The 24668-nt window shown below is 42.4% G+C and overlaps 1 protein-coding gene and 1 long non-coding RNA gene across 3 annotated transcripts in view; one reads left to right on the top strand and one right to left on the bottom strand.

The window, feature by feature from the left end:
* Positions 1-24668, top strand: part of KIT (KIT proto-oncogene, receptor tyrosine kinase) — an 80144-nt gene that overhangs the window by 22814 nt on the left and 32662 nt on the right. For both annotated transcript variants that reach the window (XR_014551949.1, XM_083630204.1), the window contains exons 2-7: positions 6015-6263; positions 12418-12696; positions 13200-13336; positions 17114-17273; positions 20754-20943; positions 23150-23265. Coding sequence is in view for 1 of the 2 variants with exons in the window: in XM_083630204.1 (XP_083486330.1) it covers positions 6015-6263; positions 12418-12696; positions 13200-13336; positions 17114-17273; positions 20754-20943; positions 23150-23265 (1131 nt within the window). In the remaining variant the exon portion in view is untranslated. The remainder of the gene's footprint in view (positions 1-6014; positions 6264-12417; positions 12697-13199; positions 13337-17113; positions 17274-20753; positions 20944-23149; positions 23266-24668) is intronic.
* Positions 11666-24668, bottom strand: part of LOC310770367 — a 193056-nt gene continuing 180053 nt past the window's right edge. Inside the window, exon 2 of the long non-coding RNA XR_014552116.1 lies at positions 11666-11937. This is a non-coding gene — a long non-coding RNA (uncharacterized lncRNA). The remainder of the gene's footprint in view (positions 11938-24668) is intronic.

The following is a 24668-nucleotide window of genomic DNA, read 5'->3' as shown; positions in this document are numbered from 1 at the left end:
GGGAGACCTTGCGGAGGTACATATGTGCCACTGTAAACAACGAGTAGGTATTGTGGTCATTGTTGTTTTCCCCCTGGTGTTGCGAATCTAAGTAGGAACAACAGGGACCTGAACTTTCTGTAGCCCCTCATTGACTCGAATGAGAAATGCAGGTGATAATCACCTCTGATAACATTGTTCTTGGTTAGCCATGTGCAAAATGCACCACAGGTGTCAGTTGTGGAGCAGAGAATGACAGCGTCAAGTCACAGGGAGCTCAGAAGCTTGGCTGAAAGACATCCGTGTAGCTGAGCAGCTTCCATGCTATTTTATATTGTTGGTGTGAGCAGTGAAGTGAAGTACTTTTGTGGTATCCTACCCCTCCCCAATCTGGGGGAAGCTTAGGCTGGGTCTTGCTGGGTCTCCGCATTGTAGGGCAGGGCTATAGGGGTGATTTGCCTTCCCACATGAAGCAGCCCAGCGGCCTTTGAGGAACTGTTGTGTTCCCTTTGCTTGTGTGGGTGGGATACAGCCCTGAATTTTGAACTACCAAGCTTTAGGGTTTCATGATTGATGGAAGACTAATAGGAGACCTAACAAAAGGACTGGCTTTGCATTTCTTGCCTGTTCTGTGTAGTCTTAAAAGAACTCAGGCAAAATCAAAAAGTGTCACCGGATTAGAAACTGTACAGCAGTTTTGGGGAAGGCCTGACCCACAAGCCCAGTCTGGCCCAGCACGACTCCTAATTTAGCCCACAAGACCCCAAAGTTTTGGCCACCTGCCCTGCACCTGATGCCATATATGATGCCAGGTGTGTGGCAGGTAAAGTTGTGGCTGCAAAGACACAATCAGGAGTATTTAAGTGTGCAAACAGGGCTTGCATTGGGTGCCTTTTAAATTTGACACTCAACACAAGCTCTGTTGAAAGTGAGGGTTGTCCTGCAAAGTCCACCTGTCAAAGTGACCCCCAGGAGTGGGGGGAGGTCAGCATCTGCTCCTCACCCCTTCTCTACAGCAAGAAATCTCAATGTTGATTAAAAAGGTAATTTTGTTCCCGATATCCAACATGTTGTTTTTCAATAGTGAGGTGTTATTTAATATAGTAAATGCTCCTATCGCAGTTCTGAGGTATTGCAGCAGCCAAAGCTGCAATCCCACAGCAAGAGCTGGTGCCATCAATGGTTCTTCAGGATAGTTAACTTTAACTCCCTGTTGTCTAAGGATGCGCATTCCCATGGGCAAGGAGCTGATGTCACCAGTATCAGTTGGGGCAGTAAATGGCTCATGAGATCATGGAACAATGTGATGAGGCCATCAGCAAACTATTGTGGTGAGTGCCCTGATGACAATTACTTTTCTCATTCAATCACATTGTGTTCTCTTCCTTTTTGGTATTGGAGGTCCATAAGGGGAAGATTCCTCTATGTGGTCTGTATGGCTACAGGGATTTACTGTACATGCACTCAAGTTCTGCTGGTTTCCGTACAGTTTTTAAGCCCCATGTGGGATTGTGGCCCCATTACTCCTCTTCACTGCACTATATTGCCATGATGTAATAATTGCACTGCATTTTCATTCGAAGATACCATTCCTCTGCCCAGGTTGCATATTGCCTATATCATAGCAGATGTGCAATATGTTTATTGGTGGTCCTGGGCCGCATTGTCTAGTCTTCATCATATTGTGGGGTGTGCTTGTTTCTCTTGAGTCATCTGGAGGACTTTTCACCTCTACAGCCATCTTTCTCTATTGGGCCAGTACTTGGTTTTGCATTTGGGGGGCTGTTGGAACAGGAGAATTGTGTGTTATGGGTCCTGCTGGGCTGGGGATTAGAAATGTTTGGGTCCTTCTATGTCCTAGGCCAAGCTTGTATTTGAGCTAGGGCTGGACAGCTTTCACCCTGTTTTGAACTTTGGCTCCCAAACTGGGCATAATCACCCTACCTCTAAAACAAGGTGGCCGATGAAGGGGGAAAGCAAAGTGATTCATCTGGGGGGGGTGTTTATTAAAGCGAAGCGGCTTTTTACTTCTGCTTCTAACCCCAGGTTGAATGGCCACCCATTGAATGTGCAGCAGTTTGCCTGTTACATCAAAAGCAGGAGAGCTGACAGACATTTGTCAGGTCACTTGCATGTCTTTGTTCAGCTTGGTGGGTCAGACATTTGTGTTCCAATGAGTGTGATTTGTGCCATTTTGAAGGTCCGTAGCTCAGTGATAGAGCATCTGTCTTTCGACATTAGTGAGTTAGATGGACCACTGGTCTGACTCAGTATAAGGAGGCTTCCTATGTTCCCATGATGTGCAGTGTGTATTTCTTTTAATACCATAAAGTGGTTTTTGTTGCTGTCTCTTCTTGGGAATCATAAACGGGCACATGATGAACTGCAAATGCTGCTCTCGGTCCTGTGACTTCGGATTCATTCTTGTCAGGGGGACGTATGCTGAGTACCTTGTTAGAGGTGTATGGTGACTTAGAAGAGAAGATTCATTGTAAGCCAAACAGAAGCCTTTGATTGTATGACTTGGAAATTACATGGCCGCACAGAGTGAAAGAAAGCTATTGTTCCCTATGGATGCCAAAGCAAGCAAATAAAAGGAATGCATGCATGGAAATAAAAGCAAATATGCATATTTTTTTGGAGGGAAGGATTCAAAATGTTTTACTGTGTACATGTGCTTTTGTTAAACTTTCTCCAAAGAATAAAAGAGTTTAAAATGAATATAGAAATATTTCTGATCTTTCGTGTCACATATATATAACACTCCCTTAAAAACTGACTTTAAAAATATTCTCTTGGTAACTCCATGAGGTGAATTAGGTTGAGTGATGGGCCCAGGCTCAGCCAATCCTGATTCATGCATTCATAGTGTTTCCATGTACAGTTGAACCTTGGTTCTCGAACACCTTGGCACTCGAACATTTAGGCTCCCGAATGCCGAAAGCCCGGAAGTAAGTATTCTGGTTTTCGAACGTTTTTCGGAACCTGAACGTCCGGTGCGGTTTATCGGCTATTGTTTCCAGAGTGCCTGCACCAATCGGAAGCCATGCCTTGGTTTTCGAACATTTCGGAAGTTGAACGGGCTTCCAGAACGGATTGCGTTCGAGAACCAAGGTTCTACTGTAGTTGTTGTTGAAGTTGCCTATGGAAAAAGGCTGGTTGTTGTTGTTTAGTCGTGTCCGACTCTTCGTGACCCCATGGACCAGAGCACGCCAGGCAGTCCTGTCTTCCATTGCCTCCCGCAGTTTGGTCAAACTCATGCTGGTAGCTTTGAGAACACTATCCAACCATCTCGTCCTCTGTCGTCCCCTTCTCCTTGTGCCCTCCATCTTTCCCAACATCAGGGTCTTTTCTAGGGAGTCTTCTCTTCTCATGAGGTGGCCAAAGTATTGGAACCTCAGCTTCACGATCTGTCCTTGCAGTGAGCACTCAGGGCTGATTTCCTTAAGAATGGATAGGTTTGATCTTCTTGCAGTCCATGGGACTCTCAAGAGTCTCCTCCAGCACCATAATTCAAAAGCATCAATTCTTCCAATTCTTCGGCAATTAGTCTTCTTTATGGTCCAGCTCTCAGCCTCTCTAAATATTAGGGAGAGATTGCAATACCAGGCACTCCCCAGGATCTGCCATTGGTTCATAACACACACACCCCATTGTAGCTATGGTAATGGAGCTATTCCACATGTGTTATTGAGTGTATGAATAGGCTCCATGAACTTTATGACTCGGCAGAAATTTAAAACCTAGTCCTATCCAACATGCTACTCAATATGCCACACTTAAGGTCAAAATATGTTGCATGCTTAATTACAGCCATGGAGGTGGGGGTTTTTTTTGGGGGGAGGGGGTTCGAAGCACACAGGGAGAGGAGGTTTTTCCCTTTACTCCCTAGCCAAAATCCTCCAAAGTCATCCCCTTGGGGTGCCAGTAGGAATTTTTTTAGGGGGGGTTGGGGTTGGGTTGAGGACAGAAGAGGGAAGAAGTCTTATCATCCCTGCATGCTGTTAGTTTTGTCACAATCCCTCCCACCCCAAGCAACTGTAATTGATTTAAGGAAAAAATAGAGACATAGCAGCATGCTACGCGTTAAGTGTAACATGTAGTTTGGCCCCCAACCTTCGTTGATTGGGAGGGGTCTTTATTGATTGGGTTGATTAGATTCTGTAGAGAATCTGACCTTCTCTCTCTGCCTTATCAGCTGCATTTAACTACCTTAGGATTTCTCACTAGCTGGAGTGTTTATCTGACACCCTCTTAATCCATTGTACTTCTAAGTGCTGCTAAAGTTGCCGGTAAAATAAATTTGGTACTGCCCTATAATCCATGCAAACTTCATTTGCAAGCTGAGCCGATGGCATTGTCCCTAATGCTGAGAAAAACCAACCTTTTTTCAATAATTAATTAATTGAATTGTTCTTACCGTCGGTATCAAATGAGCGCACTGTAAGCCAAATGGGGCTACACTGGTTTTGTTTGTTTTTTAAACTTTGTGGGCATCTACAAATCATAAGCAAACGCTAATACATAAGCTGTCAGGTTTAAACTATCTCTAGAAAAGAAAAGAAAAGAATTCCCATAGCATCCCCTTCTAGGGAACATACACTGTTTGTGTGGCTTAACTGTGATAAGACATGCACCGTAGCTGAACTCAGGTACCTGAACTTAGACCTCCCCAAGATGGCCAGAATTAATTTAACTCCCTTTGACTCAGAGCTGTAGCTTAGTAGGAGAGCGTATGCTTTGAATTCGAAAGGTCCCCGGTTCAATCGCTGACCTCTCTAGGTAGGGCAAGGAAAAAGAGCCACACAGCATCCGAGAGCATATCTTACAGATGTTCTCTTCCTGTGCAAATGCCAGAAGAGGAAGCTGGAAAGCTAGATTTCTTCCTCCTTTGTTAGCATGTAGGCATAATGCAAAGGTAAAACCTTGAGGGACACATACCGTTCTTCCATATTCAGACAAAGAAAGACTGGATGAAAGAACAATAATTTGGATGTCTTTATAGATAAGTCCTCTTAATTGTACATAAGACTAGCAAGGCTTAATAAAAGGTCAGTTTTCCTTCAGATTCACATCATACATTTAAAACACATTGCTTCCCCCCCCCAAAGAATTCTGGGAATTGTAGTTTGTTAAAGGTGCTGAGTATTGTCACTCTTAGGTGTAAAGTACAGTTCCTAGGGTTATTTATGGAATGCCATGTGATTTAAATATATGGTGCTGATGTGACTATATCTCTTAGAGCTCATAATTGTTTATGTTTCTGGATTTCTAACAACCTGGCCTTGAAGGAGGAGCTGGAGAAAAAAATCAAGCTATATTAAAAGTCCTTCCTCACCTTCACAGTGAAGGTGGGAAGGCACTTTCTAAAACATCTCAGTGTAAGGGAGAGATTCTCATGATTTTGTGGCAAGGGGGATACCGTCCAGATAAAGCAGCAGATGATAAGTTTCTTTTCAGTTTTTTAAGCCAACAGCAGATTTTTCTGCAGCTTTAACTTCTGGCAGGATTCTTCAGCTGAGCAGCATCCATCTTCATTAGTAAACAGATGCACAGTGGGAATAACTACATCATGAAAAAACATCATTACCACGGAACTGAATGGAAAAGAAGATGGCTGCCCCCATGGGCAGCCCATGATGGCAGCCATCTTTTCCTTTTTCGGCATAATGTCCGGAGTAATGGTACTATGTTGTGATGTAGCCTCGGGCATCTGTTTGCTAGTGAAGACTGATGCTGAAATTTTTGCCTTGTCCGAAAAGATTTAATCCCACCCCAAAATAAGATACTTCCTTTCCACACCTGATATATCAGGGACTGTCTTCATTGACACCCCCCCCCCCGCTGTGGGAGCACCAAAAACAGCCTGGTTTAGCAGCCAAGAAATTTCAGTCATCGGCCATGAATCGTGTTTTGAAAAGAAGTTAAACTACAAAGCAAACTGACGCAGGCTTGTGCAACATGATTATTATTTTTTTAAAGACCAATGAAAGGAAATCTACGAAACACTAAACGCTAAATTTTATTTTTGGCAGGTGGTACCAGACCTTCTATTATTCCAGCAGATTCCACTTGGGCTGTGAATAGTGGACAAGAGTTAAAGCTGTTGTGTAGTGATGGTGGACCTGTGACCTGGGATTTTCGGAGTTCGGACCCATCAGGAAAGCCCCTCATTTCAAAAATGAAGGAGTTATACATAAGTAAAGCAGACGCAAGCCACACAGGAACATATACATGTACAAACACAGAGAGATCGAACAACTCAATTTATGTTTTTGTTAAAGGTAAATATTACTGTTTCCCCCCCCTCCTCCTTACCTGAAAACTTGGTTTGTGCTTCCATTTATATTGATCACATTGGTGCTTTTGATGTGATGTTTTAATGCCCTAAGAAACCAGTGTATCGGATGAACCCTTCAGATACCTGCTGCACCACAAGGTTGTCTGAACAAATGCTTAGGTGTGTATCAGTTAAACGATCACTGAAATTTAGGTGTAGGCTACTTGATATCCATTATTCTAGGACGGGGCAGTCTTGATCTAAGACTGCATTACCCTCAAACAAGAAGCATCCCAGAGATGGATGTGGCATAAAACCTTCGTTTGTCTTTCTGGGAACTTAGGGCCATGTCAAAGGGCATATTGAAATGAGCCTTTTAGGCTGCAGTCTTAAACACGCTTTTGAGGGAGCATGTCCCATTGAACATGGCGGGATTTCTGAGCAAATGTGCTTGGAATTGTGGTGCATGTATACTAATTCAGGGCATCTGCCTATCACAGATCCCTCCTATGAAGCATGGGCATTCCTCCCCTCCACACACCAAAAAAAATAATCCTCCCACATTTTTATATTAAAAAATGCAGACTTTTTGCTCTTGAGGCCTGCAAATAGACATGCTCAGTAGATAGACAATTTGAATTGTTATGCTTCCTGGCAACCAGATGGGTGGCTGGATCTATGCCAGCAGGGAAAACATGAGCTCAGATACCGGTTGGGAGCAGCTGGATCAGTTTTAGTTCCATCCTGCTCCACAGTTTCATTTATGCTTGTTTGCTTATGACATTTGTATGCTGTCCTGTAACATAAAGTTCTCTTGATGACCGACAGTAAATAAGTAATGAAACAATGAAAATGCAAAATAAGTCAAGAAAATCAAAAGCTTCACAGCAAAGCAAAAACTCACCCCACCTGCTAAGTTAAAACACAGATTTAAAAACAGACAACATGAGGTGAATCAAAAAGTCTTCACCTGCTGTCTGAAAGATAGTGACTGGCCCTGGGAAGGCTGTTCCACAACAAGTTTGCTACCACCAAAAAAGCTGTCTCCCCGGCAGTTATCCAACTCTCTTCATTCAGCGCAAATGCTGAGATCTGGGCCTCAAAAGTGGATTGTGCGGTTTAGGTAGGTACGTATGTTCATAGGTACATAGTGGTGGAAAAGAAGAGTAGATGTAGTTCAACTAACCATGTAGCCATCTGTATCAGGATTGGACAGTGAAGATCCACCTAGAGGCCAAGCTGTGGTCCTCAGGATGTTTCTGAACCGCAACTTCCAGCAGCCTCAAGTCAGCATGGCTAATAATAAGGGATGGTGGGTATCATTGTCTAGCAACATCTGGAGGGCCACAGCTTAGCCATCCCTGAGCTGTAGGATCAGAGAATTTACTTGTAGTATCACCTACCATAAGTAAATTATTGGATCCTGCAGTTTGGGGCCAGAGTCCTTTGCATCTCTCTTCATTATTCATTCCTGATCATGTGGCTACTGCTGTGTCTCCTCTCTTTCAGGATAATCAGGCACAGTTTTTTCTCATTGTCATTTGATGAGAAACCCCATAGTGTCTATGGAGAAGTATCTGCTCTGCCGATTTCCTTAAGTGAGCCACTTTAGGGATTTCTGTACACTTTGTTGACTAGATGTCAAAAGGAGCTGACTCCATTGACAAACATTGCAATGGAGGTAACGGCAAAAGGTACTGGAGTTCATCTCGGCAGTGAAATACGTGTGATGGTTGATTCACACATGCGTATGATCTAGTAAGGTAGCCATCAAGTGTTGAAGATGTACATCTGAACAAACACTGAGGTCCAGGTGGAAACTGCTGAACCAGTGAACCCTTCCCAATAGTTTTGACCTCGGTATTTATAGGGTTTTAAACCAAGGATCTTGAGAGTCCCATGGACTGCAAGAAGATCAAACGTATCCATTCTTAAGGAAATCAGCCCTGAGTGCTCACTGGAAGGACAGATCGTGAAGATGAGGCTCCAATACTTTGGCCACCTCATGAGAAGAGAAGACTCCCTAGAAAAGACCCTGATGTTGGGAAAGATTGAGGGCACAAGAAGAAGGGGACGACAGAGGATGAGATGGTTAGACAGTGTTCTGGAAGCTACAAACATGAGTCTGACCAAACTGCGGGAGGCAGTGGAAGACAGGAGTGCCTGGCGTGCTCTGGTCCATGGGGTCACGAAGAGTCGGACACGACTAAACGACTAAACAACAACAAACCAAGGATCAACACACACTGAAACTTGTTTTGAAGGCTAAAACTCAGTATATATGATAGTCATCAGAGGCACATCTGAGCAGCATGCTTTCCCCTTACTACTGAGTAGCCCAAGGCTGTTGCCACAGAGCTGGAACTGGAAGCTGGACTGAACTTCCAGTAAAACTTGTGGTCTAGTAACACTATTTTAAAACATTGGTTTGGATTTTTGTTCTGGGCCAGAAGGCTCCGGAAAGATCCCTTTGAGACACAATTGTTCCTGTTGTTGATGTTCAGGCTGTAGCTTTTTCCTTGAGAAGATTGGAAAGATGCCCATGTAAAGCCCAAACATCTTCAGAATATCATGAAATAAGGGGATCTGAAGTATGAGTTTCTAATGAGTTGTGGGCAGCTGTTCTGTGGTCCTTTATCTTACTAATGGGATTTATGGAAGCACCGCCAAAAGTGCATGTTTTCCCTAATTTTTATAATCTGCTGCTGGTAACACTTAAGGACTGGTTCACACATGTGTACAGATCACTAATTTTTTCATTAATTGATTTTCCAATAATCCTGAAGGGCCGTTGAATGTGTGAACTTACTTCATGGGGAAACTTTGCTTCTGTGATGTGTGATGGTTCGAAACATCTGATTAGTGGTATTAGAACTGTGATACTACATTCATATATGTGATACTACATTCATATATGTACATTCACATCACATGAAGTGATGGAAAGAAATATGTGTGAACCAAGAAGCATTTTTAGTAGCGCATTTCTGGTACCATTCCCACCATTGTCTGCAAAACTTTTCTGAGGTGCTTGGTTGTGTGTGCTCAGTTGAACAGAGAAATTCCTCTTCATCTATGGGTTGATGTCTTTGAATTACTTTTGGCCTTCAATTTGTTGATTTCTTCTGCTCTGTGAAGTTGCGCAGAAAGAAAATGTATCCATGCTGCCCATCTGTCACTGAGAGTTTATTTTCTTTGCAAAATGTTCTGTTTGTTATTTGGTGGTAGTCAGGGAGTATGGAGTGTCTGTCCTATTTTATTGCATTTATATCCCGTATTTATTCCATTGTGGAACCCAAATTGGCCTTTGGTTCACATTAAGTCTCTCATCCAAGCTCTGACCAGACTAAGACCTGCAGGGTGGTAAGTGTAGAGTGGCTACAGATAGGAAATCAATAGCCACCCCACATTAGTAACATAGAATCAAACTTTTCTCAGCGTTTTACCTCAAAAAGTACTCCCAAATGAACACAGAACGCTTCCTGCATTAGGTGGCTCCCCAGCTTTCTGGAGGGGGCAGTTCTACACATGCATGTAGATGCATCGTAAAGCCTTTGGTGGAAATAATGAACCCTGCTCATGCAAGCGCTGTGTGCCAATCAGAGTGGACTCAAGCCTGTGGATTGTGGTAGGAGGGGAGGAGTATGTCTTTTAAGGTGTTTTGAGGATTGCAGTAGATGGAATAAGCCTTTGCTACCAGTTAAAATAATTTCTATTAAGGTTCTATTCTGTTATGGAGGGATTTCCTAACACTTTCCATAGGAATTTCTGTTTGTGAATGAGATGGAAAAAGCTATTCATGGTAATGTACTGAAGTGTGAATTTTACTGTGTGGGCTCCCATTTCATACTGAAATCTAAATAAACAAAAGGAAATTGTACTATGAAAGGAATTCTGACATTCTGTGATCTTATTTCCCCCATTAGGGCTTGCTAACACACAGTAGGATGAGCTGGAAAGCATAGCTAAAGTAATTCCAGTCATTTAATTTGCTCTGTTCTCCTGGAAACTTAAAAATACCTCACCAGTTTCCAGAAGGAGACAATTTTAGTATTTCCTTTGGCCTCACAGTTTGCCAATAGTGAGCAACAACTAAGTCTGTTTCTGGCTAAAAACCCAATCTATCTATAGACTTAATTCAAAATCCCTCGTCATAATCACAGTGTTATAAGACTTTAATTTTGCGGAAGTTCTTTTTGGATGCTTTTGGGAGATTTTTCTCATTTCCCCCAAATCTGTCTGGTCTTAAAGTTAGTAGCCCTTTGAAGACATTAGGACAAATTGAGCCAATTACAGTCAGCTTCTGATGTGTGGGTACCACATGTGACAGTAAGAGGCCCACTGTAACAGAAAACTGATTAGCCAATGACATCAAGATCTAAGACAGGCAGAGAGATCAGAGACCTATGAGATGTTTACAAGAGTAAAGAGGAAAGGATGAAGTGGGTAGTAAAAGACCCACCTTTTACTGGGGTCAGTGGTCAGGGATGATGGGCGTTGTTGTTCAACAACATCTGGGGACCCAAGGTTGGGAAAGGCTAATCAGGAGAAATGTTCATGGAGGCTCAGAACCCACTCAGCTGACAACCCATTAGTTAACATCCTCATAATTTTCATTCTGTTATTTTCAAGTCATGAAGGTCTGAAGTATACTTGGAGATGAATTTATAAAGTTTTGGGGACAGTCCCAGCAAAAATAAGTCCCAGAGGAGTTTTTTCTTGTTTTTCAATTATGCAAGAAAGCATCATAATGATGATTAAAAATGGATAAGGATTCTTTAGTACAGAATTCTTTAATTGCCTAAATTTCAGAAAAAGGACATTTCAGTAGTTCCAAAAAATTCAGACTCTGTGACTGCCTGAGTCTGTAGCTCTGCTTGTAAAAGGGCTAAGTCCACATTTTCACAAACAAGTAGAATTACAGGGGACCACAAGACAATAGAATCCAACCCTAGCACAAGACTATTCACTCAATGTTCGGGTGAAATACATATACCTCCTGTGTATCAGATGATGGGAGCAAGCAACACTGGGTGGCTATTGCTTTTATGCTCTGCGTGTGAAATTCCCATTGGCACCTGGCAGGCTATTGTTAGCTTGAAACTGAATCCTCTTAGCCTAAATCAAGGTGCACAACAAGCAGAAAAGATGCCTTACTCAAAAAGGTTGGCTCCAAATTTGATCAGAGTGGTATCCAACATTAGTCGCTGAGTACAGTAGACACTTCCTTTCTGCTGAGATCGGACAAGCTTCCTCCCTACTGCACTTCAGGTACCATCTGAATACTTTTTAAAGTTCCAGCAGGCATTTTAAACAAGCTTTTCTGATGTTATGGTTAATTTTAAACGATTTTATCTATTCTGTTTATTTTTTGACCTTATTGTACACCACTTGGAAACCTCGATATCATCATCATCATCACCATTTTTAATTTGTATACCGCCTTTCTATCTTACAATACTCAAGGCGGTTTACAAGCTGAAGAAACAAAAAATGTACATCTTATAACAATCTAATGCAATACAAAAATGTGATAATAAAACATACCTTTAAAATAGGCAACCTCTATCAAAAAAGTAACATTCAACAATCATTAGAATAGTATAAAATAATAATACCAACATATAACATATAAAAGTTAAACAGAAATCCACTCAACAGTTACAATAATATCTAAACTATAATCAATAAAATAATGGCAAGCCACAGTACATAAAACAATACAATACACATTGAGAAGCAGAGAGTGGGGCAAGGCAGGTGGAAGGAGGCCTTGCCTGATGGAGTCTCTCCCCTCAGTTCTTCCTTAAACGGTATAGAAATATTTATAGAAATATTTATATATGCCAGTATATCAAGATAACATCACAGCAGTTTACAACAATTTTAAAAAGCATAAAACCAAACAATAAAATCATAAACAGCATAAATTGTTGGGGGAGGGGAAATACTTGTGTGAAGATTTGTGTTTTACTGTGTTTTCAATATTTTGTTGGGAGCCACCCAGAGTGGCTGGGGCAACCCAGTCAGATGGGGGCGTATAAATTATAGAAGAAGAAGAAGAAGAAGAAGAAGAAGAAGAAGAAGAGTAGTTATTGTTATCATCATCATTGTTTAATATATAGTCTTCAGGTAAAATGTTTTTGTTTTCATTTCAGATCCAGCGGTCCTGTTTTTTCATGAGCCTGTCACATACGCGATGGAAGATAGTGATGCTCTCATTCAGTGTCCAGTGACGGATCCAGACATTTCAAGTTTCACTTTGAAAAGGTGTCACGGGAAACCTCTGCCTGAGAATATGGAGTTAGTTCCTGATCTTCAGAAAGGAATTACCATAAAAAATGTACAGAGATCATTTTCTGGTTGTTACCAGTGTGTGGCATATCAAAATGGAGAGGAGAAGGTGTCAGAATTTATCACACTAGTTGTGAGGGCAGGTAATTCCTCTTTACTGGAATATCTAGTAAAACCATATTGATGACTGCTATTATTGTGTACAAACTTCTTCCTGCAGCTCAGGCAGCCATTATAGTTGGTATACCTTTATATAAGATTGCATGTTAACAAGGGTAAAATAATTAGATAATTATTTCTTTCAGATGGTACACTCAGCTTCCATCAGTGGATGGAAAGGTTTTTGGGTTGTAACCTTATAAAATGGTCATGGAATGAGTTTCCTGATTATGCTTCAGTCTTTGCAGGATTAAATATTATGTGTGCTTATCTGTGCATGCTATATAGTGCCTATAAATGTTTTCATACTTTAACTAAGAGATGTACTTGGCATGAAAGAACAATTCAAATACATTACAGAAATTTAAAATACCTCTAGGAGGTCTAATATTTTATTAGGAGGTTAATAACTTTTGATTTTTTCCCTCCTCTCTCTTGGAGGCACTGCATGTAATGAAAAACAATGCACATCTAAATTGTTTTCCAGTTCACAAATCCCTTCCAGCCATCTCCTTATCCAAAACCAACCAACTTCTCAAAGAAGGTGAAGAATTTGAAGTTACATGCACAATCAAGGATGTAGATAGCACTCTGCAAGCTAATTGGATTTTTCAAGGCAGCGCGGTGAGTTCATTATACCCCATCAGTCTTAACTAATGTACTTGAAAGAACAATCTTAAAAACACACCACAGGATCACATTGGGGGTACGTTCTTCATTAGTTATGACAAAACAGTATTCCTGAGAAGTGTCGTTACCCAGAGCAGTAGCCTTGACAAGTCTCAAATAAGATACCTTAGTGGATTCCTAGCCTTTCAGTGGATTTTTACCCTTTCTGCCACACATGGCATGACAACAACCTACCTGGAATTGCATGATCTATCTCTTTCCTTCTGACTGACAGCAGCTACTGGACGCTACTCACAAAAATTCTCATCTGCTTCTTAGGATTTATTTAAAGTAGGAAGTCATTCTCTCCCAGTAGGTACCATAGGCTCTCTTGCAACTTCAGATTTTATTCTTGCTTTATCCTTCTTCCTCCCTGCTTTAATACTTCTTGCTTGTTTTGTGCCTTCTGGCCATCCTTGCGTTTCCATATTTTCAACCTTGCTGTCATTCATTCTTTTTGTTTTATTATTATCTAGACAAAAGACCCAGTTTTGATATAAGCCCATGTCTCTGAGTGCATTTGAAGTCACAAGTGCAGAACTGCTAAAAAAAAAAACACCTGCCAGGCCTCACAGGGACTTCCATTTTCAAGGGGTAAATACATGTTACATGTTAATACATGAAAGGAACCTAACACAAACATACTTTTGTTAAGGTAAAGCAGGCTAGACTCTGAAGCTCCTTTGCTTTTTGAAATTATTGCACTGGGAACTTCTTAAATGTGTCTGTATGCTAGTTAGCATTCCAGGAACCATTTTATAGAGGGGAAACTATTCAGCGGCTGCCTAGGAAGCAGGTTTCAAGGGCAGGTCTGAATCATGTAGCCAGTCCGTAAGGCAAGGAGGAATGAGAGTTCAGGGAGAGGAAGCGCAATGGCTTTAGGAATTGAGGCAGTGGTTGAGAAAGCTCCAAACTCATATTCACAGGTTGCTGGAGGTTCCCGAGGCTGGTAGTGCTTCTGTGAATTGCTGGCATAGGTGAGAAGCTGATCCAGTAGTTATCCCCTATCAGGGCCCTGTTATTCATGAGCAAGAACCAGTTCCCAGGAGTGGAACCCAGCAAAGTTCAAATGCATAGAGGTTCCCAGCCAGGAACTTTTTGAAGTCAAGCAAAGACTGCAGGCTGCTGTTGAATGTGGTCATGACTTTACCAAAGAGCAACAACGCAGAAAAGTAGGTCAGGCTTTAATTTGAGAAAGCCAGACACATGAGAGAAGCCTGAATATCTAAAGCAGCACTACTACCGCATGAAAGGCCTGGATGTCAAGTCACAATGCTTCTGAAGTTCACAGTTCTTTGGCAAGGAGTCACTGATCTCCGTGATTCATAATCTGAATCTCAGCTTCCAGAGCTCCTCAATCCTTCTCTCTCTCTCTCTCTCTCTCTCTCTCTCTCTCTCTCTCTCACACACACACACACACTCATTCATTCACTCCCCCTGGGACCCACTTGCCTATGGCTGTTCCTTTTGTTCTGCTGCTACTGTTACCTGGCTGTGGTGGTGTTTATTTCTATTCTATTTTTAAAATTTCCAAACTGCCCTTCACCTAAAGACCACAGGAGTGGTTTACAATATAAAAACATGAAAATACATACAGTGGTACCTCTGGATACGAATGGAATCCGTTCCGGAGCCCCGTTCGCATCCTGAAGCAAACACAACCTGCGTCTGCGCGGGTCGCGTTTCGCCGCTTCCACGCATGCGCATGATGTCATTTTGGCCGTCTGCGCATGCGCGAGCGGCGAAACCCGGAAGTAATGCGTTCTGTTACTTCCGGGTCGCCACGGAGCGCAACCCGAAAGCGCTCAACCTGAAGCAACTTCAACCTGAGGTACGACTGTAATGTTGTAAAAAACAACAGCAACAATTCCCCCTTTATAGTAGAAGAGTTGGCCTGTGTAACAAAGACCTAAATGCCAGGGGACAATAGAGCTACCTATAGCTCAAGCAGCGGCCAGCTAAAAATATATGGTGGGATTGAGGCTAATGGGGATTCATAGCAGGAATTTGAACCCCATAATGCTCCTAGTAACAATTGTTGAGTGTGTCTAATGAAGGTGGAAAAAAGCTCTTTGGGGCTTAAAAATTACTGACCTGTTTTCTGATTTTTAAGGGGATGTTGCTTTGTTAACTGAGCCCAATTCCAATTTGAGCTTTGTCATCATGAGTAAGAAGTCTATGAGCAACAAGTAGGCCAGAGACAGTAAAACAAGCAGGCCAGAAAGAGTCATCCAAGGGATTTGGTCCCAGTGCTGCTAGGCCCCTTACCTATGTGGAATTGATTTTTATTTTATTTTGGGTAACACCCACTCTGCTCTGAATCACTGGTAGTGGCATATCTTGTAATTTAAGCATGCATGGAAAACTTCTTAGAAGGTCACGTCTAACCTTGCTGAGTACAATCCCACGGTTAATTGTCAACTGTTAATGGCAGTGATTAGAATATATAATCAGTGATTCATGTGTACCCAGAAAAGGACTAGGGCAGCACTGTAATGCTAGATAAATCGCACAGCCTCAGGGAGGGGGGGATACATCCTGGGTAATCTGTCCCTGGAGCCCATTCTCAGCAGAGCTGCTGACTCTTAAGTGCTTATCTGTTGGCAAATCGCAACTCGCCCACTCCAAGGGTGAATTGAGCCTCAGCAGCATGCGGTCAAATATGGGACCTGCAGATGGGAGATCTGGGACAGTTCCAAGAGCATTATAAATTTTTCATACAAAAGCTTGTTTTCGTATGTACTCAGATTCATACTCTTTAGTTTTGTTTGTACATTCTATTTCCCCGCCCCACATTTGCATGAATTAAAAGCTACTGAAATATTTGGGAAGGGATGATTCTTTCAGCCCTATTTTTAAGAAATAGTGTTAGAGGAGTCAGTCTGCTAAATTTGGAATGAGAGATGAAAGAGTATTGGCATTTAGCTGTCGGCTGGTAACACGGATTCCCTGCTAAATGTGGTTAGGAAACCAGGAGTCAGTCTCAAAAATGGATGCTCCCTCCCTTGGCCAGAACATGCATTCTCTGCTGCTACAGTGACCCTGGTTACTGCCAACCAGTGGCCGGTGGACCAGAATTACATGATCAAAAATTTCAATTGTTGGAGATCCAGGTTTCCCTGATGTGGAATTTTGCCAGGCCAAGACTGAAATCCCTCCAGTGCTACCTCAGTGGTGATGAAAGAACCACTGTAATGTCTCTGGACCACATGGGAGGAGACATTGATACGGCAACTTACCAAAGCAGTGTTTCTGGAAACTGGGGCTATGTCATCTCAGTGCTGAGAAAGAGCGGTGTTGTAGGCTCCGCCCCTACCGCATGACCCATGTTCCCCTAGTGTATTGAAGCAACATTGCAAAAAGACAAGCTTTTGTAATGCCTTTCATGCTGCTGAGGTAAGACTGGGAAGAGTCTACAGAGTCTCCTAATTAGAAGGCAGACTACCAAGAATGTAGGAGTGGATCTGAAGAAAGGAAATAAGAAAAGGGGAGGGGAAGGGTGGTGGTGGGGAAGTGAGTTCAGCTTTTTTTAAAGAGAGCTCTGAGAACGTAGTTGTTTTGTATGGAGAGGTTCCAGTGACAGGTTTGTCATGATGGCTTATTATTCTGGTTTTAAGTTATGAATATTAATATGGCAAAGTTATAATTACATCTATTTTTAATTTATCTAGGAAAGATGCTGTATACACTGTATCTTGGATGTTAATTTTTTTCTCTCCCCCTTGCCGACAGACTGTTACAGGGAAAAGCAGGAATACGGGCGCTTATGGATATGAAAAGAAATTAAAGCTGAACATCAGTTCAGTGGGAGTTAATGATTCTGGAGCATTTGTGTGCCAAGGAAGAAACACTTTTGGAACAATCAATTCCACTATAACCTTGAAAGTACTAGGTAAATAGTAATACTGCAGATATATAAGATGTCTGTGCCATGGGGAGAATATAACACACAGACTGAGATGGTTGGAAATATATAGATACATATAATACTATATTATGTTATGCCAAAAATCAAATAGCAAGTTTTGCAATGTGTGTACATTACAGTGTGAAAAGAGGTGCACTAGCATGTGGAAACAGAAAGTCCTGCTCCTGGTCAACAAAAGAGAGCACCCTTGGGTTTCCCTGTGTGGTTACCACCCCTTTAAGAAGCCACTAGGATGTCCTTTGTGTGTACACCCAGCTGGCACAATATAAATAATGTAATGGCATGGTTGATTGTATAGACCCTGACAGAAGGATGCTAATCCATAGGAAAGGCCCATTCAGTTGACCCTGCCTGCATGACATACATGCATGCGCACCCCTTCATTGTGGGACTGCGGACCTGTGTGAGCTGTTCTTGTTTATCTTGCCATTGCAACCTGGTTCCCTGACCTCATAAGAATGTCTTATGGGGGTGCACCTGTTCTGCAAGATGCAAAGTGTGAACTGGGCCTAAGACACAACTTGTGAGTGTAGGAAGTGTTTCTGTCCTTCAGCAAGAGTACTGCTGCTTTCAGAGGGGAAACTAGCCACACAGACCCTTAGCGGTGCCCTAATTAAGAACTGGGACATCCACAAGCATATTATGGATGTGCATTGTAGGAATGCAGCACCCTCAGTCATTGTACAGTCTGATTTCTCCTATGCCATAGCCTCTATGCTATTTTTAAGTCAGGTATTCTAGCTTCGGGAGTTTTGGGCCCCATGCCTGCCTATGCAGGTTAAGAAGAAGCATTACACGGAAGTGACTCAACGGTTGGGTCAGAGCTGCTATACTGTACTTGCTTGCCAGCAGATGGGTCCCTGTTGCTCACCGGGAGTGGACAGGGAGGTTGGTGCAGTGCAAATGCACCAGTGGAACCAATTTGGTGCTCCTGCCAGTGCATGTGCACCACACCAGCTTTCCCACCACGTCACTTCTCTCTCTCCCAGTAGGCAACAGTGACCCACCTACCAGTAAGATAGCATAGCTACTTTTGGCGTTACATGCTACAACAGCTTGCAATCCACAAACCAGGTATTCTAATTTTTCCACATCTCCTTTAAGTCAGAGGGATTGTTTCTGGAAATTGTGGATTTCATCCATTATCTTTTCATCCAACTTTTCCCTGACCTTTAGTTTACCTTTTGGTTAGTCAACCTCGGCCAGTGTGTCAGTCAGTCCTCAGTTGACATGGAAAACATCTATGGCCTTACGCCATCTCTGTGCTGTAAATGGGTTTGGTATTGCAAAAGTATATGGCTGTGATCCAGTAATGCTCTCACAAAGCTTCATTTGCTGTAGATGACCAAGTAGCTTCGTGTAAACCATTTTTTGAATTGCACACTGCGATAGGCTCTCCTGTAGTATACCGACCTGATTCATGCATAACACTTAAGTCAAAACATGACTTGGTGTGATTGAGAAAACATGGGGGTTCTTGAACCAAACATCATGGATACAGCACCTCTCCCATGGTCTTGCTGCTGATGCGGTACCCAGGACAAACCCATGGTTTGGCTTAGCATTATGTCTAAACCTGGGTTCATGGTTTGTCTTGCTCTAGCAAGCAAGCTATAACCAAGGTTTTTTCACCTTATACATGAACTACACTACTATATCAGAGTATAGAATTGTAACCATGTTGCATCTTTATGTAAAGCACACTGAGTACCATTGCAGAATGGGGGATTGATTGATTGAATGCATTTATAAATCTCTCCACCAAAGGCAACACACAATAAAATAGTTACATACCGGCCTTTGCATATCACGTACTTAGGCTGAAATTCTGTACACACTTACCTGAGAGTACATCCCATTGAACTCAGTGTGACTTTTTGTCTGAAAGAGTTTTCGCAAAGAGTATACAGTGGCTGGACTTGGTAGCAATTTTTGAAAGGCTAACCTGGTGAAATGGGCACTGCAGCGGAGACGGTCCAATTTCTATACATTAGCAGATTTTTTTACTCTGCAAATGGAAAACGCAGGAAACGAGTTCTTGTCTGGTAATTGACCATATGAGAGAGAAGCTGCTCCCCAAAGTGTGCTGGAGTGTGCCCAAAAAGTACATTTTAGCATGAAAGGTTTGATTTCCAAAGCCCGCTAAAAAGCCTGATCCATTGTGTCTCATGAACTCTAGATGAGTTCTGCCAACCAGCCACCAAAGGTGCTTACATTGCCCTGTTTATTAACATACTTTCCTGAAAAGCAGCCCAGAGTGTGGGATTGCAGTGACATGTAGTACTTTTTAAATATTAAAATTACCATAAGTGCTAAACTGATTAGGAGCATATTCATGTACTGTAATTAGCAGGAGTATTCTGAACATGTCTTTATCCGTAATTGGAGAAAAGGGTGGGTACCCCCCTCCTCCACCACCACCACACTGCTTCGTAGACCTTTTAATTTCACACACAAAATGAATAAAACCTAGCTGTTACATTGCAGCATCTCTTGATTCTGTGGATATTCCACTGGACCGAATTCATTATCAGCTCCATACACTTGTGTGCACTGTCCCAGAAATAGGATGGGAACACGGCACACCTGGGCAAAAAGAGATTTATTGATTCCTGGATGCAATGCAAGTTGCTGGTTCTGACTTTATAAGTGCTTTTATTTAAAGCATTTATATCCTGCTTTACATTTTCTGAAGAAAAAAAATCAAAGCAGATCAAAACATCAAATAGAATATTACAAAATATCAGCATAAAACATGACGAATGAAACTCAGATACTGAGAACAATAAAGTTCCATATTTAAAGCGGTGGAATAAACAGGAAAATAAAACATTTTCCTAAACATAGAAATACATGGAAAAATAAAATACAAATGTACAATTAAAGTTTGACATATAAAGCAACATTAATGGCAAAACAAGATAACTGTTTCAAGAAGCTTTCTGTTTATTTGTACTATTGCAGCTTATTTTACTGATGACTCATGTTAGTGTGGTAGATGCATTTATTGTTTGCTGTTTTATATTTACGTTAGTTGTATTCTTATGACGTTTTGTGCTGTGGGCTGCCTTGAGGACTTGTATATTTTTCAAGGGGTAGGATATAAATTAAATCCAAGAAATAAGTAAATAAATAAATAACATCCCGTGGACATTCACGTCCCACTCAGTGGCTACATCCAGGCCTGTCATGCAAAATGCCTGTACAGAAGTTCAGGATCCCTTTGTGAAGCATAGAGTTATTGTTCACCTCACTCAGTAAAATGTCATTGACGCTCAGTCTTGCATTTAGCTGATAAGACCTGCTTTTCCACGGGTTGCAATTTCTACCATACTTGTCAGTAAACTTTGCTTATTCTCTGCTGACCTTGGTTTAATTATACGCGGTTTTAAAGAAACCCAGATAATTATTATTACTTTTATCTTTCCATATGACAACCACCAGGTAAAGGATATGTCAATTTATCAACTTCGGCAAACACAACAGTAAATGTAAATGATGGAGAAAACCTGGATTTAATCGTGTCGTATGAGGCATATCCAAAGCCAGAAGAAGAAGTATGGATGTACATGAATGAAACCTTGCAAAATTCATCCGATCATTATGTGCGGGTCACAAACATAGACAAAAACAGGTAATGTAATACATTGCAGAGAAGCATGCTTTGACAAAGCTGCTGGGATCTACCCCTTTTCTGGGGAGGGAAGAGCACCCTAAATCATTCTGACAATTCCCAGCTGCCTTTCAATCTGATGTACAGGAAGGTATGTTTCAGGGATTTCCTACTTAACTTACTGACCAGTGACCACTAAACCTAATGATCAAACCCAGTGCCGAGGCTTGTTTGCTGGACTTCTACCGCTTTCTCAGCTTGCTGGATCCTCTTCTTCCATTGGTCTTAACCAGGGGTCAGCAAACCTTTTCAGCAGGGGGCCGGTCCACTGTCCCTTAGACTATATTTTGAAAAAAAAATATGAACGAATTCCTATGCCCCACAAATAACCCAGAGATGCATTTTAATAAAAGCACACATTCCACTCATGTAAAAACACCAGGCAGGCCCCACAAATAATCCAGAGACGCATTTTAAATAAAAAGACACATTCTACTCATGTAAAAACACGCTGATTCCCAGACTGTCCGTGGGCCGGATTTAGAAGGCGATTGGGCCGGATCTGGCCCCCGGGCCTTAGGTTGCCTACTCATGGTCTTAACCATGGCAGGCAGCTGCTGCAGCAGCAGCAGCAGGAAAGCCAGTCAAGTCATCGTGCTGTTGCTGCCACCACGTCTATCCTTCCACAATGCTTCTGGGGCCCCAACATAGCATTTATCAGGACCAATGTCACATCAGGACTACAGAGGCAATGTGTGTGTGGAGTTGGTTTAAAAGGATCCCAGCCACAACCACTTAGGCTCTGGTGCTCAGTGGCTCGTAAGTTTCCCTTGCCTCGCCTTGAGACAACTGCAGGGCCTGGATTGCTGCAGATGGCCTTTGGGGTCAGTGGTGGGTCCTCAGGGCTTGGACAGTTAGCAGCTGTGCCAACCTCTGATCCTGGGCAGAGTGAGCTGCCATACTGTCATTATAGCCTGAAGATTCCAAGCATCAACTCTCTTTCCAGAGTTGGGGAGACACAGCCTTCTGCTTAAGGACACATTTTGATAACTCCCATCAGGCATAAGGTGTACCTACCAGAGCTGAGAGAGAAAATAAGTGATTTGCCATAGCCAGGTTGATGGGTACAAGCCTACATTTACCTCAGGAAAAGCTTGAAATGATGGTGAAAATGCTGCCCTGGCCTGCTTTGGGATATAAATTTAATTCAATCAATCAATTAGAGGGCAAGGTTTCTATAGCAAATAGTAACAAATAGCAAATAAATCCAACACAGCAGTGCTAAATAGCCAGTGGGTGTTACTAGATGCGTTTCTGTCCCACCTTGGATCCAAAGAGTGTTTACGGTGTGATCCTACATGTTTGAAGGGACGCGGGTGCCACTGAGCCTCTTGGGCTTGCTTGATCAGAAGGTCAGTGGTTAGAATCCATGCAACAGGGTGAGCTCCTGTTGCTCTGTCCCAGCTCCTGCCAGCCTAGCAGTTCGAAAGCATACCAGCGCAAGTAAATAGATACTACTGTGGCAGAAAGGTAAACAGCATTTCGGTGCGCTCTGGCACTCGTCACAGTGTCCTGTTGCACCAGAAGCTGTTTAATCATGCTAGCCACATGATCTGGAAAGCTGTCTGTGGACAAACACCAGCTTCCTCAGCTTAAAAAGTGGGATGAGACCACACCCCATAGTCAACTTTGACTGGACTTAGCCATCCAGGGGTCCTTTACCTTTACATAAGTTTATTTTGAAGTAAGTATTACTGTGTTCAATGAGGCTTGCTACCAGGGAAATGCACTTTGGATATCAATCTTAGTGTCATCTTAGCTACCCAACATCTCTCGGAAAAGTTAGTCTGAGAAACAACAACTGTTGATATAAAGTGACTATTTGAAGACCACCCAGTGAGCTCCATCTTGAATAGGATGCAAAATTCACATAGCCATGCAGTATGAAACTGCCTGGCACTGAGATTTGCATATGCATCTGTACCAGAGTGCAGAAGCGATGGTCTTCTGATTCAGGAGCCTTCAAGCAGCCTTCTGTTGCCTTTGGCAAAGTGTGGTTGTCCAAAAGGAACAAGCAGACCGGATTGGTGTCCTTGGTGGTTTTAAGATTCCACGTGTAAGCACAACCTGTTTAGTTTTTAAAAATGTCTCAGGATAGCGACTGGCCTTTCTGTTTGCACTGTGAGTAATATGAGTAATAATACTAAATTGCTTCCTCCTCCTGTAGGTATTCCAGTGAGCTTCACCTTACTCGACTGAAGGGAACAGAAGGAGGCGTATACACATTTTTTGTATCCAACTCAGATGCCAACTCCTCTATAGCATTTAATGTCTATGTGAACAGTAAGTAGAAAAGAGCAGTCTGCAATATTTCTTTATCACAGTTCACTGCATTTAGCAAAACACATTGTACATGCAAGGCATCACAGTGATTAATGGGCACCTTGTAAAACATGGTTTTGCAAATTGGGAGCTAGCCCCAGGTGTGAGCGCTCTTTCCTTTCTCTCATCTCAAGAACAACCCCTCCTCTTTCCCCTTCTTGGCATTAAACGTGTTTTTAGTTTTCCATGCCGGCAGTGTTCTCTCCAAACTCTGGTTTTCGATTCTCCTCTATCTCCACTTCTTTACATTAACCATTGTCTAGCTAGCCGGTCATGTTCTCTCAGAGTGGTGGTTTGCAGACCATGGTTTCAAACTGCGGTTTTAGGGATACCATAGAAAAGGGAAAGGAAAATCGAAAAGAGTGTGCATTGTTTCTTAAGACTGTTTTCTGGTTTGCCAACTACTGAGTAAATCCTGAGTAGCCCTATAAATGTAAAAAAAAGGTTCAACATTCATAAATATATACTGCTGCATTGTTGTTGTTGTTGTTGTTTAGTCATTTAGTCGTGTCCGACTCTTCGTGACCCCATGGACCAGAGCACGCCAGGCACTCCTGTCTTCCACTGCCTCCCGCAGTTTGCTCAAACTCATGTTCGTAGCTTCGAGAACACTGTCCAACCATCTCGTCCTCTGTCATCCCCTTGTCCTTGTGCCCTCAATCTTTCCCAACATCAGGGTCTTTTCCAGGGAGTCTTCTCTTCTCACGAGGTCGCCAAAGTATTGGAGCCTCAGCTTCACAATCTGTCCTTCCAGTGAGCACTCAGGGCTGATTTCCTTAAGAATGGATACGTTTGATCTTCTTGCAGTCCATGGGACTCTCAAGAGTCTCCTCCAGCACCATAATTCAAAAGCATCAATTCTTCGGCGATCAGCCTTCTTTATGGTCCAGCTCTCACTTCCATACATCACTACTGGGAAAACCATAGCTTTAACTATACGGACATTTGTTGGTAAGGTGATGTCTCTGCTTTTTGCTTTTTAAGATGCTGATACTGCTGCATAGGATACCTCAAATTGGGTAGCTAATGTGGTGCCTTCTAGGTGTTGCTAGACTACAATTGTAGTCAACTCTACGGCCATTGGACATGCTGGCAGGGGCTGAAGGGAGCTGTATTCCAACAGCTTCTGGAAGGGGGTCGCATTAGGTATCCCTGCCTTGAATCAACTGTATATCTCATTCATTTTCAAGGGACAAGTTTTCCTGAGCTTAGACTAAATACTTTATAAGCTATAAGGCCTTCAAAATTCAGAAAACATTATTCCTCCCCCCCGCTACATATTTGGCAGAAATGTAGTGGACTACAACTAGGTTACTTAAAACAAACAACCAGCTAACCTAGTTCTGCTGTCAGAGTAAGATACT

The sequence above is a fragment of the Podarcis filfolensis genome (genome assembly GCF_964270895.1).
Source record: "Podarcis filfolensis genome assembly, chromosome: 9".
Lineage (NCBI taxonomy): Eukaryota > Metazoa > Chordata > Lepidosauria > Squamata > Lacertidae > Podarcis > Podarcis filfolensis.
This window is presented reverse-complemented; position numbering and strand designations above follow the sequence as displayed.